The 13,776-nt window shown below is 36.5% G+C and overlaps 1 protein-coding gene across 3 annotated transcripts; it reads right to left on the bottom strand.

Moving 5' to 3' along the window:
- Positions 1-943: 943 nt before the first annotated feature.
- Positions 944-10,313, bottom strand: LOC149176192 (ran-binding protein 1 homolog c-like). Of its 3 annotated transcripts, none has more exons than XM_089419900.1 (5): positions 9,975-10,313; positions 8,700-8,851; positions 8,422-8,547; positions 1,460-1,552; positions 944-1,287 (listed from the first exon to the last, which is right to left on the bottom strand). In XM_089419900.1, the coding sequence occupies exons 1-4, from the start codon at positions 10,148-10,150 to the stop codon at positions 1,485-1,487; spliced, it is 522 nt and encodes a 173-aa protein (XP_089276026.1). In that variant the 5' UTR covers positions 10,151-10,313; the 3' UTR covers positions 944-1,287; positions 1,460-1,484. The 3 variants fall into 3 exon arrangements, with proteins under 3 accessions (XP_089276026.1, XP_089276028.1, XP_089276027.1); XM_089419901.1 differs by lacking the exon at positions 944-1,287 and adding an exon at positions 1,646-1,732 and having other exon boundaries at positions 1,475-1,552; positions 9,975-10,310; XM_089419902.1 differs by lacking the exon at positions 1,460-1,552 and having other exon boundaries at positions 945-1,287; positions 9,975-10,311.
- Between the last annotated feature and the right edge of the window lie 3,463 nt (positions 10,314-13,776).

Here is a 13,776-nt window from a genome sequence, read left to right on the forward strand (position 1 = left end):
CTCTTTTCTATCTTTTTGTGAGCTGGTTTCATAACAGACTTTTTCATCCAATTTTGCATTTTTTTGGTGTCTAGTTTTACATCATTTTCACCATCCAAATTTGCATCTTTTTTTGCCTCATTTTGTGTCCACATTTGCATATAATTTTGTGTCTGAGTTCGAGCCTAAATTTGCATGTGATTAGGAATCATTTTTTACATCCAATATGGCATCCTTGGTTTCACCTTTTTTCAGCCCCATTTTGCATCTTGTTTTGTCTTTTCTTACATCTTTTTTTTTTCCTTTTTTGCACCCAAGTTTGCATCCCAAATTTACACCATTATTTGCATCATCATTTGGCATAATTTGTAACGTTTTTTGCTTCTTTTTAACGCTCAACTTTGCATCTTATTTTACATCTAGTTGTTGTCTTTTTTTGCATCTAATTTGGTGCCCATTTATGTGTCCTTGTTTTTGCCCAATTTGATATCCTTTTGTATGCCATGTTTTGTTCCCTTCTTTGTGTCAACTATTGCACAATTTTTCACTTCTAATTTAAAACACTTTGTATGTCAATTGTTTGCATTTTGTATTATTCCTAGTTTAACATCCAATTTTACTTTCAATTTTGCATCCATGGTTACATCCGCATTTGACTTCTTATATAGAGTATATTTTTCTTTACATATATGACCCCCTTTATAGATTCATAGTGAAATATATGATAGTTTCTAAATATCATTAACGCAGATATCACAATTCAAAATCATTTGTAAAGAAATTTAAGAGAAATTGACAACATCCATCCAAAAAAATAACAATGTGTCATTAACAATTTTCAAAACATGTATAAAATAGCAACATAATACTAATAAAATCAGTATTATTTTTAATCAAAACAAGTAAAATTCAAATATGATTAACAAATCAAAATATTTCATGAATATCGTTATTCTACGATAAATTAACAACATACATAAATCAAACTCATCGTATGATTACAAAATCAAAATGTCTCATTGATATAGGGTAAATTCACAACACCCATCTAAACATAACAATGTCATTCTACACAATAATTTCTTCATAAAAAACAATGCATGTGCATGCCTAGCTACCACCACCAAGATCATCCTCATGATCATCTTAACCATCCTCATTACTCTGATCCACATCATCACCAACACCGCAACTATCATCATCATCTCCTCCTTCACCACCATCATCCTCATCCTCATCCTCATCATCTCCTGATATATGTTGAACATAATTTGGATCATCGTCTTGGCAATCATTACCTATAGCATTCTGACAAAAAAAATCAATATTACATGTTAGTATTAATTACATAACACAACGCATGTTTTTGTTATACAATGTTAACCATAAAATGAGGTAAGATATAATATCTAATAGTACTAAAAAATAAAATGAAAATATGGTTTAAAAGTATATTGGAAATCCAACTAAGATTACATACCATAGAGTCCATCCAAACAACAAATTCAACCCATCTCTTTTGCTGCAGCACCTCCTTTTCCAAATGATTTTGGGGTCTTCCATATTTTAGTTCCTATCAATCAGTAAATAGGGAGAAATTAGATAACAATGACTTTCTTCTAGTACAAAATTTATTAAAAAAATATCACATGTTTAATATACTTACAAAGGTTGTTATCAGTGCTTTTAAACCTTTCTGGCCACTACGATGAGTGACTTTTGTCTTGGTTAACCTCGCCTTGGATGCCTTGTCCTTAAACATAAACCAATTCAATTTATTTTCACACAAATACATGTCTAAGATACTTATAAGTATTAATACATTCTAAATAATGTTTAATGAAAAATTCAATACCTGAATGCTCTCATTGCCGGCTTTTCTTTGTGCATCCAACTTCTCATATGATTTTGCAAGTTCTTTCCATACTTTAAAAGGTATGTCAATAGGTCTTTGTTTCAGTCTTTGATCTTGAGGTATTTTTTTAATTTTTCTTGTTTGGTTAAAAATTTTGGTTAAAAAAAACTGAACAAGTAATTCACATCAATGGCATGGGGACTCTATGGATATGTGTAAAAAAATGGCTATAAAGAAAACGTCCAAAAAACATATGAGCTCTCCCTTTGATGGTCACTTGGGGCATATGGCTGGAAAGGAACAACTCCATTTTCGAAAATCAAGGACAATCCTTTCTCAAAGTCCTTCCTAATATTTGCTCCAAATGTCTTAAAATGAAAAACAAAATTCAAACGTCATCCTTAAACATCTCCCTTAAATATAACGTTGGGCCATAAATTCTTCACTTTTATTGTTCTCGGCTCTGGAATGATTTTTCTATATGCAATTATATAATGAAATATGTGTGCACTAATGAAAAAACATTGAGTTTCATTTTTCATAATCACAAACAATGAAAAAAGAATCACACGTAACTAGCATCATTTTGGAAATTTTATATTTATTAAAAATCTTTAACATGTTTTCCTCCCATATCTCATAAAAAGGTGTGAAATTTTTTATATACTCTCCAATAAGCACTACAACAAAACCAGCGATTTGGAGGTTTTACACTAAGTTTTTCAACATCGAGCTTACTAGGGCTTGCACCACCGGGGTTATTAGTAAGAATCTCATGAGGTTTGCATAGCCATGATTATTAGAATCAAAATAGTAGGATTTTCACTAAAAAACAGTTCATAGAGCTTTCCTGCTGGGGAGAAAATCACAAGTTCAACTTCTCAGTGCAGAGCACCGAGAGCTCGTAAGCTTTCTTCAGCAATCCACTTACATTTGGAAAATGTAGCCTGCCTGCTGGCGATGTTCTCAATCCTCTTCCTCTGCATCTTTCCCCTCACTATTCTTGTATGTCCTCTTTCGTTTTTCCCTCCAAACAAACCCTCTCAAATTGAGAAAGCAGAACAACTCACTTGATGAGAATCCGAATCCAATTATCGCTTCTAACAATAACCCAATACGATACCAGAAGTGATTACACAAAACCTCATTGACTCTTCATTTGTTTGGAAAAGAGCCAAGCATATACTTCTGACGAGGGTTTCCGTCTCAAGTCTGGCTCGCAGGACGTCGCTTAGTCAATTGCGAGAAAAGTTTTCCACCTGCCTGTCACATACGGTTTGTCACACTATATATTAAAATAAGGTTGATCATACTAACAATAAGGTTGTATAGTTTAAAAGGAGGGCTCTCCTGACTGCATTTGGTTGGTTTATAGAAAAGATTGCTGGAATGTGTAATGTGAATGCTCTGCTAACTGTTTTTTAAGCATTTGGAAGTATTAAAACCCCCTAGGATAATTAATGTAAACCTGTTAATTAATGTGTAAAGATGGCTATTGTCCTTGGGCTACCTTAGTTGTTCGTGTTTAGTGATCTGTGGTATTATGACTCCTCAAGTCACTATTAAACCATGAGAACCATGCCCAGGCAGACTAGTGTGACATTGTGGATGAGAACCAAAACTAGACTCCTATAACCTCCTTTTTCATCCTTTAAATTGCAGAATTAACTGACTGTTCTAGTAATCGTTCTTGAGCACCTGAAGATGTGCACCCTAAATAATAAGAATAATACCCTGTAACATAGGAATAGTCCATCCTGTGCATGTAGGATATGCACATGAGGTCCAATAAAATCACTAACCAGAATACCAGGTGTTATTAAAGCCTCTACAGGGTAATTGCAATAGTTCTTCATTTCTTATTACAAGAGTTTCCAATAGATAGGTTTTGAAACAACTAAATTAGTTCCATAGACATTGGTTACATAAAATTACAAGTTCCAATGCTCGAGGAGAAGTCTTAGCTTACCCATAATCTCCCTACATATACTTGTACAAAATTTGTATTGATCCCACCATATCAGAAGGCCATATACTCTGCCCATTGTTTTCTTCTATCTTTTGTGTTTTTTCAAATATACCATTTCAATTGCTTCACTTGACAACTTTGTTTATTAGACAAACACAATGTCAGGCTTGTCAAATATTAGCTTCTTTTTATAGAGCTCTACCCTTATTTTCTGGCTTACCTCTTCTAGTATTCGAGGTTACGATCTTCATGACATTGTAAAAGAGAAAAAAACGTTTTATTGACTTCTGGTGTTGGAATTGTAGCATCATGCTTTGTTCCCTAAAGCCTTCACAACCTTTTTAGATGTTTGGGGCCTTTCGAGTCCTAACAAGGATTTTTCCGACTGCTTCCAAGTTCCGTCTGCACAATCCTTGATAGACTTATTTGTTTTTTAGTTATCTAGGTGCACGATAATCCCATTCACATGGTTTTTCATGCTTCTGCTAAATTGTCATCCACAAGTGATGTTTTCCACCAAGAAAAGCATGTGTTATTTTGGGCTTGATGATTAGGCATGGAATAAGGGGCACCGGTTCAGCCTCTCTTCTCGATGCATATTCTGGTAAGAAAATGGGACAAATTTTCTTGTGAATGAAAATTGCAATCCCTGTAGTCTTGAAAATGCAAACCTTGACTATAATGGGGCCTCTAGCTGGAAATAGGGCAATATGTGTTCTCCTTATGCAACATCGACATATCAGTGATTTTCAGTTTGCCCGATTCTCAGGTGGGTGATATGAATTCCTTGTATATGGCTGTTGACAATCAAGTGACCCTTGCATGTTTACCCCCCATGATGTACATTCAGTTGTAACCTAGCTTGGAGATTAAGCTAATCTAGATCCACATGTTTTTAGCATACATTTGCTAAAGAACCTTTCAACTTGTAGATAATTCACTATATCTCATCCACATGTAGTCAACTTACTGAAGATTAATTAACTTGCACATTCTCTTGTTGAAGAGAATTTGTGCTCGTCCATGCATGAGCTAGATTGGAAATATTCTGGAAAGCTCCTAGTAGTCTCTGTCCATGCATTCTAATTTCTGTCTCATGAAGGTGTCAGATCTGCGTTAGCTATCCAAGACTTCGGTTCATCCTTTGACTTTTTTAAATTCAAACTTCATCTTATAATTTTTAATACTATGTATTGGGAAGTGTTCTCTCTCTGATCTGATTTGTGCAAAACTAAGAAACAGCTATGAGAAATTACTAATTAGCCTAAGGTCACAGCTAATTACTCCTCTGTTTGGACTGTCATTTCTCCAGTTAGGAGGGTGTCCCTCGTGTTCATGCACTTTCAGCACTTGGAAGCATATGCTTGGTCAATATGAGTGATCAGCACAGAAAGTAGTTTTCATTGATATATGTGTAAGCATCCAAGGACACAAGAAACTTATAAGATCAAATAATATGCAAAATCCCAGTCCACGACCACCAAATATGAAAGAAGAAAAGATGGTTGTGCACTTTTAAGTGATAAAAAATCTTCAAAGTACAGGCACTTAGGTCATTCACACTACTGCAACATACAACACTGTTCAACCATCGAATTTGGAGAGCTGTAAAGAAACTGCATGGTCAAACTCCATCACTGTATTAGTCAAAAGATTGTTTGCATCATGGAGATAAAATATGAGAATGATTGCAATAGTATGCACTGCACAGAGATGTAGGCAGCAATGAGAGAAAGGAAGGATGGAAGAGAACGTTGACTGCTCACTGAGAAAACTCTAGAAAATAATGCCATTTAGTGTTCTCTTATAGCTCCCCAAATTCCCAAAGGTGGGTGGCCTATTCATGCAAAATCTAACTATTGTTGAGTGGCTGAAGTGAGGAAAACGCTGCAAAATTGCCCGATAACAACCATAAATATGGCTTCCACTAAACCATTGCAATAAGTGGCTTGATCTCTTCATAAGTAAACAAAAACTCATGCAATCAGCTCGAATTTCATTACTAACTAATTTGTCTCAACAAATAAGAATTCCAAATCAGCTTTCTTGTTCAATAATAAAGTTCCATCTCACATGTAAAGTTGCAAACTAATCAACGGGGTCAACTTTGTCAAAAATACAAAATAAACATTTCCCAAACTTCAAGTTTTCCAAATTTAACAAAGAGGAATTTTAAAATCACCCAAATTAAGTTAGGCAGCTCCTTTGCACCTCCTTTCTAAAAATGGTGCCAAGCCGCCCACTGAAAATAGAACTGGAGTCATGAAAAACTACTTTTAGCTAACTACCAGATGTACCGAAGGAAGGGCACCTAGGGTATTCCTGATAGGATTTCCTTATACCTCATAGGCAAACAACCATTGTCCCTTCTATAGATGAGCAGAATAAGTGCTTGGTTCTCTACACTAAATAAAGTCAAAGTATTGTACTTATTGCTGACAAAATAGGATTTAAATTGCGGTTCAATTGCTTGACATTCAGCTGGTCACAGAATTGTAGAGTGCATAATCATAAGTGATGTTGCGAGCCTCATTGCTCAAAGTCTAAGGGTCTTGCGAGCCATAATCACAGCCATGTATGGCATATCTTGTGATTATGGCATTTTATGAGGTCAATTCTTGTGAAGACATTTTAGTTTATAATAAATTTTGAACCTCAACAGAGTTTTGGTAAGACCTGGCTGAGCTAGGACATCAACAACACAGCTGATATGAATGACATAATCTAGCCTCAAGAGGGAGCCTCTTTTGTTTCATCACTCTAACAATCTATGAAGTGGTGGAAAGCATAACAACTTCCCCTTGAATATGACACCTAAACTGAGTACAAATCCTAAATGATGCAGCCCTTGGTGCATGTCTCTCAAAGTATCGATATTTCAAATGTTGAAAGCTCTTGTGCCCATTTGATATGCATTCGATTGCAGTCCCCCTGAAGAAAGAATCTTATAAAGGCGAGGCCATGGCCAATATGTTAGCCATATCCATTGGAGTTGCCATTGCTTGACAACTTTAGTGTGATCAGTCCCACCATGATTCACATGGGCTTCTACTCAACATTGGCTGTTGCTATTGTAAGAGTCTTCAAGCTCGTTGAACCCATAGTATTGATAAGTGTATTCTTTGGGTCTCTGGTTTTCAAATTCTGCCTATGTTTTCCTCTCAGTATCATTATTTCAAATGCTGAAAGCTCTAATTCCCATTGCTGTGTATTTGATTGTGGTTTCCCTGAAGAAAGAAGCTTATAAAGGTGAGCCCGAGGCCAATATGTTGGCCATATCCATTGGAGTTACTATTTCAGCTTATGGGGAGGCCAAGATGAATGCATGGGAGGTGATTCTCCAGTTAAGTGCAGTTGCATGTGAGACTACCCAATTGGTTCTCATACAAATTCCATGAACATCAAAAGGGATTAAGTTGAATCCCATCACATCTTTGTTGCTCCTTGTTGCCTTGTTTTTCTCAACACCCCCTGGGCCTTAGTAGAATACCCATTTCTGATAATCAGGGTCTCTTCCTTTGATTTGGATTACATGACATTTCTGCTTGTGCCTTGGCTCTTAATCTTGCAGTGTTTCTTCTGATAGGAAAGACTTCAGCCTTGACTATGAATGTTGCTGGTCTTGTCAAGGACTGGTTGCTCATAACATAATCTTTGTCTGTAATAAATGAAAAGGTTACAGTCATAAACTTGAGTGGGTGTGGACTGACTTTTCTGGCTGTCTGTTACTATAATCATTTGAAACTTCAAGCTCTCAAGTCCAATGACAACCAACCAAAGTACCTCAGCAGTGCAGCTGATGCCAATGATGAAGGAGAAGGTTTGATAATGACGAGTGGGAGATTCTCAATCAGAGATTCAGAACCAGTAGAGAAAAATCAAACTCAAGCTTCAGGATTGGGTATTTAGATCATTAATATTGTCTTGTGCTAGAGATTATTGTTCTTGGATTGGCTCCTCTATGCCCAGATCTATTTGCAGGGAACAGGCCAGTCATTCACAGTGAAGAAGATAATGACAAGATTAGTGTATAATGATGGACAGGATGGTGCCATGGTGCCAACCTAAATCTCAAGTAAGGAGACATCTGTTCATCAATTTGTCAAGAAGCATGGCCTACAATTCAATTGCTCTAAGCCTATCACTTCTTCCACCTGTCAAATAAATTGTTTCCTGTTTGTTTAGTTGACTATGGTTCTAATAAATATACTATTGTTTGATGTAAAAAGACAAAACAAAACAAAAAATATGGAAAGTTGTGACCCCATTTTCTAACTACAAATTGAAATCGGATTACCATAGTGACCACCTCTGCTTATTGGAATCAAAAAGGGGGTGGGTTATGCACAATCCTCCGTATCATTTGCTATTACCAGAGATAATTAAAGCCACCCTAAACTCAAGTCTTAACTATGCTGATAGGGTGTTTGGGGAGGGGGATCCCTTACCAACCCACTATAATCTGCACAAAAGCATCCTAAGAACATATGCAAAATCAACCCTTCAATGAAATGATCCAAGAATATAGGTACTCAAACATTGATTTTATCAAAGAAAAATACAAGAAAGAAAGAAAAGATCATAACAAGGATTAGAAGAGTCTAAGAACAGTGCTCACTGTCTACAGAGCCAAGACGAATGCAGAAGAGTTCTTCCTTCAGTTCCCCATCTGAGAAATCAGTTGCATGCCAGACCCAAGTTTTATCACTACCTGCGTGCTCCTGAAGTGACATTGGGGAATGAACTGCAAGGCAAAAAAAAAAACATAATCCAGATAATAAGGATCAACACAAATTCTCGGCACAGAAAGCCTCTTAAAACTTGGACGTAAGATAAGCTATTACAATCTCAGGGGGGAAATTACACAAAAAAAAACAAACAAACAAATTTACATACTTAAATGGTTTGCACATATTTTCAATGTCTTGGATTGCCTCATGACCATCCGAACCTTTGTAGTATCCTTGTGCTTAAGAAACTTTACTGTTCCTACACCACGCTCCTTCCATTGATTCCCATCCTTGTCAAACCTGTACAGCTTCGCCTTCCTGCAGGGTCAAACATATAAAAAAGAATGGGAATATTAATAAACAATGAAACTGCATTAGGATCATTTTAAGAGCCCATGACATCCATTAGAAGTAACGTCCGCAATATCCCACCATATCAAATGCATTCAAAGATAAATTACCAACGACCTATTAAAAACACAGGAGATATTCCTTAACATTACCGAAAAGGATCCCACAAAAAAACTCAATAATAACATCAAACATGTAAGAATACAAATCATCAACTATTTAATAACAAAAGAATGCTCATCCCATACATCCCCATAAAGTACAGAAATGATCAACAACCTGTTCAAAACATCATAGAAAGTCAACGAAAACAGTTGACAGAAGACCAAAACAGACATATGCCTGAATCATACCACCTCACAACATAAAAAGACAAATCACCCTAATGCCAATAACCAAAAGACAGATTATCAAATAGGCCCAATTCAGTATTCAATGGCTAATCCAAAAACCAAAAAATACGAAACCCCGTATGCTTAACAATAACAAATGACCATCACACCCCCCACTAAACCAGAATAACAGAGAAACCATCATAGATTCTTCAAAGACATTGAAAAAAGGATGGCCTATAGTTCAACAAAATATAAAAAGACTCGTCAAAATACAAAATCCCCAATGATAACAAATAAACCATCAAATGCATCCCCGAAAAAATCTTCATCGGCAGCCTATCAACATAGGAAAACAATTATTACAGACCATAATGAGATCAAAAAATGCTGATCAAAATATCAATGGGACATCAAAACAACAAGAAACTCACAAAATACACAGAAAAGCAAAACCCTAATTACCCGATAAAACAAACCATAGCCCGCTAAATGCATCTACCATAGAGTTTCTTCAGCACCCCATTGAAATGACAAATCCGATCATCATCAACAGGCGAACAAAACATCGAGAACCCGATAAAAACAGATCTTACTAAAAAGGAGAAAAATTAGAAGTAAATAACTGCCCAAATGCATCTTCCTTATAGTCAAGGTCCCATTTATGTGCACAAGAAAAGGGCCACCGAAGAGGCCATGAAAACAACTTTCAACTAAGAAAACAAAATCATGAAATAGCCATGGATTAAGAAATTTACATGTCAAGAAGGACATCCTCCTCTTCTTCGCCCGTGGTGACAGTAACATCCTCAAGCTTAACAATGGGTGCAACCTGAGCTCCAGTGTCCTCTTCCTTTCCAGCATCATCCTCGTTCTCTCTCGAATCGTCATCTACTGCCCGTGTAAGAACAGGATCCTCCTGAGTTCCAGCCATCCCAATACCAGATAGTGCACAGAGGGAGGGCTCGAATGAAATCGATGGATCCAAAATATGCCAGAAACTCGCCCAATATTAGACACGAATGCGAAACCCCGAGGATTGTGGACAAAGGATTTAACTGTGCAAAAATGCTTTGAAGGCAAAGGGCAATGAGGTCGACGGAGAGAAAACACTCTATATAAGGGTTTTTGAGGTCGATGGAGAGAAAACACTCTATATAAGGGTTTTGAAGAGGGAAGGCCGGTAGCTGTTAAAGATTGAGAGTAAAAGTAGCATCATTAAAGATAATATAATAAATTATTACAGGGATGGTTGGGGGGTTTCAAAGGGAGAGAAGGCCATGGAATAACCCCTAAATCATCTCCAACATGAGAGGCCTACTTCATTCATGTTGTCATGTTGGGACCAGAGGTTGTGCGTTTTTTGTTTTCGCAATTTTGAACTCTTTCCTCGGTGATATATTATTGTGTTTATTGTAATAATAATGGGATGGGGTTGAGGGGTTTGTAAATGAGATAAATATGGAAAAGTAATTAGAAATATTGGTTTTAAATTATTATAATAAGTATTGTTGTGGTTGATCCATGATAAGTTGTAGGGTAGTTGGTTTGTATGGGGTTTAGTTGTTACGAGGTCTTAAGTTCACATGTCATGGGGAGGGGTTGAGAATGGAAGTCATTTTGGGGGCATCAAAACTATTCTAAGGGGCATCTTCCACTGAGCTTTACACAATCCTCGATGTTGAGGATGAAAATAATATGAATATGCCAAGCTCACTCTACAACCTAGTATGGTTACAGCCATGTTTGTCCATCATTCCAAGGGGCATCTTCCACTGAGCTTTACACAATCCTCAATGTTGAGGATGAAAATAATATGAATATGCCAAGCTCACTCTACAGCCTAGTATGGTTACAGCGATGTTTGTCCATCATCAAAGTTGAAATTTTGCTAGTGTCGGCCAAAATAAATTTAAAAAAAAAAAAAATTAAAAAAAAAATACAAAACATTTAAATAATGTTTGCTCATAAAAAATAATTGCCAATGAAGAAATTGGATCCCTCTCCGCTCATATTATATCTATATTTAAGATGGGTCTATGCTAGTGGATAACACAAAAATCACAAAGTGAAGAAGAGTTTAATTTCAAGTCAAAGCAAAACTTTGGGACTAGCGCAATTCATCTAACTTCTATTGAAATGCGGTATTTATACGTGTAATGTGATCTATATATATATATATATATAGTGTAATTGCTATTATGTTGTTAAATGGTTGTTTAATTAATGTTGGTTATTCGATGGCAAGATGGTTTTGTAACTCTTAATGATGTAATTGTTCATCTTCTTGGTTGTAGTGTGCCATGTTGTTGACATACAAATATTATAATGGAGCCAAAAAAAAATGACAGTAAAGCATAGTTGGAAGTTATAAGTTTATCCTCCTGGAAAAGCAAAATTGTGGAGTTAAAGAACCACTTCTAGGAAATCAATTTCCATCACATCCATAGGGAGCTAAATACAACTGTAGATTCTCTCTAAAAAAGAATTATTTGTCTGGAGACAGGTTACATATATTATGATGAATTAGTTGGCAACCCAGTTCAAAGTTCTCATTCGATGCCCATATACTAATATGGATCAGCTTTAAGTCAAATTTTCAATTAGTTATCAACTAGCTTACTATAAATTTAAAGTGAGTCTACATTCAGCTTTCAATTAGCCTCAAATACAATGTCTTTCTTTTTCTCTTGACAGGGGCCTCTTCATGGTTGTATAATACACTTTCGGGAATTTTTGGTTACAGGCTAATGTCATTTCTAGTCACTGTCTTCGTTTTTCTCATAGTAGGGCCCTCTTCGTGGTTGTATAATACACTTTCTACAATTTTTGGTTGCATTCTATTGTCATTTCTAGTCAGTCTTATAATTTGCAGAAGAAAAAAAAATTGTAAAACCCTGGTTTTACAACAACTTCTTTTTCTCTTCTTCTGGGTCGTGATGCCTTGTCTTCTGGCAACCCATTGTAATGACAGAAGTTACAATCTTTTTGTCAATGTTTGTGCTTTCTTTCTTCCTCGTGAATAACAAAAGGGTCCTTTTTTTCTATAGTAATAAGAAGAAGAAGAATAAGAAGAAAGATATTGTAATGGTTATGTCATGGTTGGCATTCCTAAATATAAGCAGATATAGGATAAGCATGCATGCATATTAGAACTTGGTGCGCATGGATGGAATTCAATGTGCCAAATTATGTAGATGTTTCACAAGCATGGGGTGTGACATTTCAACCCTAGTTATCAATAGTGATGAGAGGCCACCAAGGACAATACCCCTTGGACCCTATGATAAGTGTTGCACATTTTGGTGTTAGGAGTGGAAGGGCAAGTTTGGTTCGAGGAGGTTGGTTATGGGATGTTTTTTGGTGCACATGAGGTTGTGCATCAACTACCATGGCTACACTTGAATTAGTGGGTCTTTACAAAAATAAAGTGGGAGAGTTAAGTTTTGTGAACAAAAGTAGCCTATGGGTGATATTTGCATTGATCACTTGTGTTAGGAACCTTTTTAGGCAAGTTAACTAATACTTGGAAGGTGTGAACCATGTAATTGAAATAATTCAATAGTGTCCTCCTTCCTTCAAATGAAGCAACAAAGCCAAGAACGTGACTATCAAATAAATATTAGCCCCCTATTGAGCCCTTGTTGCACATTTACAAATTGCTCAGACATTGATGTCATGGTGTTTCACACTAAGTATATCTAAGATTACATGTGATAGTATATGCCTCATTTTAGTACTAACAACTTCATTAGTTTTGTTCTTATATATTACATACTTTTTTTATTTGTGGTTGTTATGTATGTGATGTTTATAATAATTACAAAACTAACTATGTGAAAGCATCCCTAACATAAATTTTCATTTGGCACTAATAATATTTTCCTTACAAACCCCTTCCTTCATTGGCGGTGGGAAGGAAGCTGATCCTTCCTTCCCCCCACACCCCCCTTCCTTCCTTTGGAAAGAGAGGTAAGAGCAAGAGTTGGAAAGATGCCGGAAAGAATGCCTACCTTTGGTAGTTGTGTTGTCATATCGAGAGAAAGAAAGTCAGTTACCTGTCGTCCTCCCTTTGGTAGTTACCTTCGGTAGGAGAGAAAGAAAGTCGGTTACCTACGCTTCGCTTCGGTTTCCGTATCGAGAGAAAGAAAGTCGGTTACCTACGCTTTGCTTCGGTTCGGTAGGAGAGAAAGTCGGTATGAGTACTTTGGGTGTTGTTGGTTGTTCTTTTTTTTCGAACAACTATTACTTGTTTGAAGAAAGAAGTCTATCTTACTCTGAAAGAGGTAAGGGGTGGCACCGCAGGAGAACGGAACGCTCTCCAGAGGAGCCATCAAAGGTACGAGTTCAAGAAAAAAGATAAGCGGTAAGCGATCATAGGGCGAGGATAGGGGAAGGCACGCTTGAGGGTCGTCCGGGCGAGGGTGGGGTACGGGTAGGGAGAGGGGGGAAAGGACAGGGGAATAAGAGAAAGGAGAAAAGAAAAAAGAATAAGAGAGAGGAAATAAGGGAAAGGAGAAAGCAGTCGACATTAAATTCAACAACTAAAAAGAGGCTCTT

Source organism: Pinus tabuliformis, chromosome 4_1, assembly GCF_031772625.1.
Source record: "Pinus tabuliformis cultivar Carrire ecotype Pingquan chromosome 4_1, CPIR1, whole genome shotgun sequence".
Classification (NCBI taxonomy): domain Eukaryota; kingdom Viridiplantae; phylum Streptophyta; class Pinopsida; order Pinales; family Pinaceae; genus Pinus; species Pinus tabuliformis.

Coding starts and splice junctions, on each gene's coding strand:
- LOC149176192 (XM_089419900.1), bottom strand. CDS start 10,150: ATGGCTGGAACTCAGGAGGATCCTGTTCTTACACGGGCAGTAGATGAC. Junction 8,548..8,699: donor AATATGTGCAAACCATTTAA/GTATGTAAATTT, acceptor TTTGCCTTGCAG/TTCATTCCCCAATGTCACTT. Junction 1,553..8,421: donor TCGTCTTGGCTCTGTAGACA/GTGAGCACTGTT, acceptor ACTGATTGATAG/GAACTAAAATATGGAAGACC.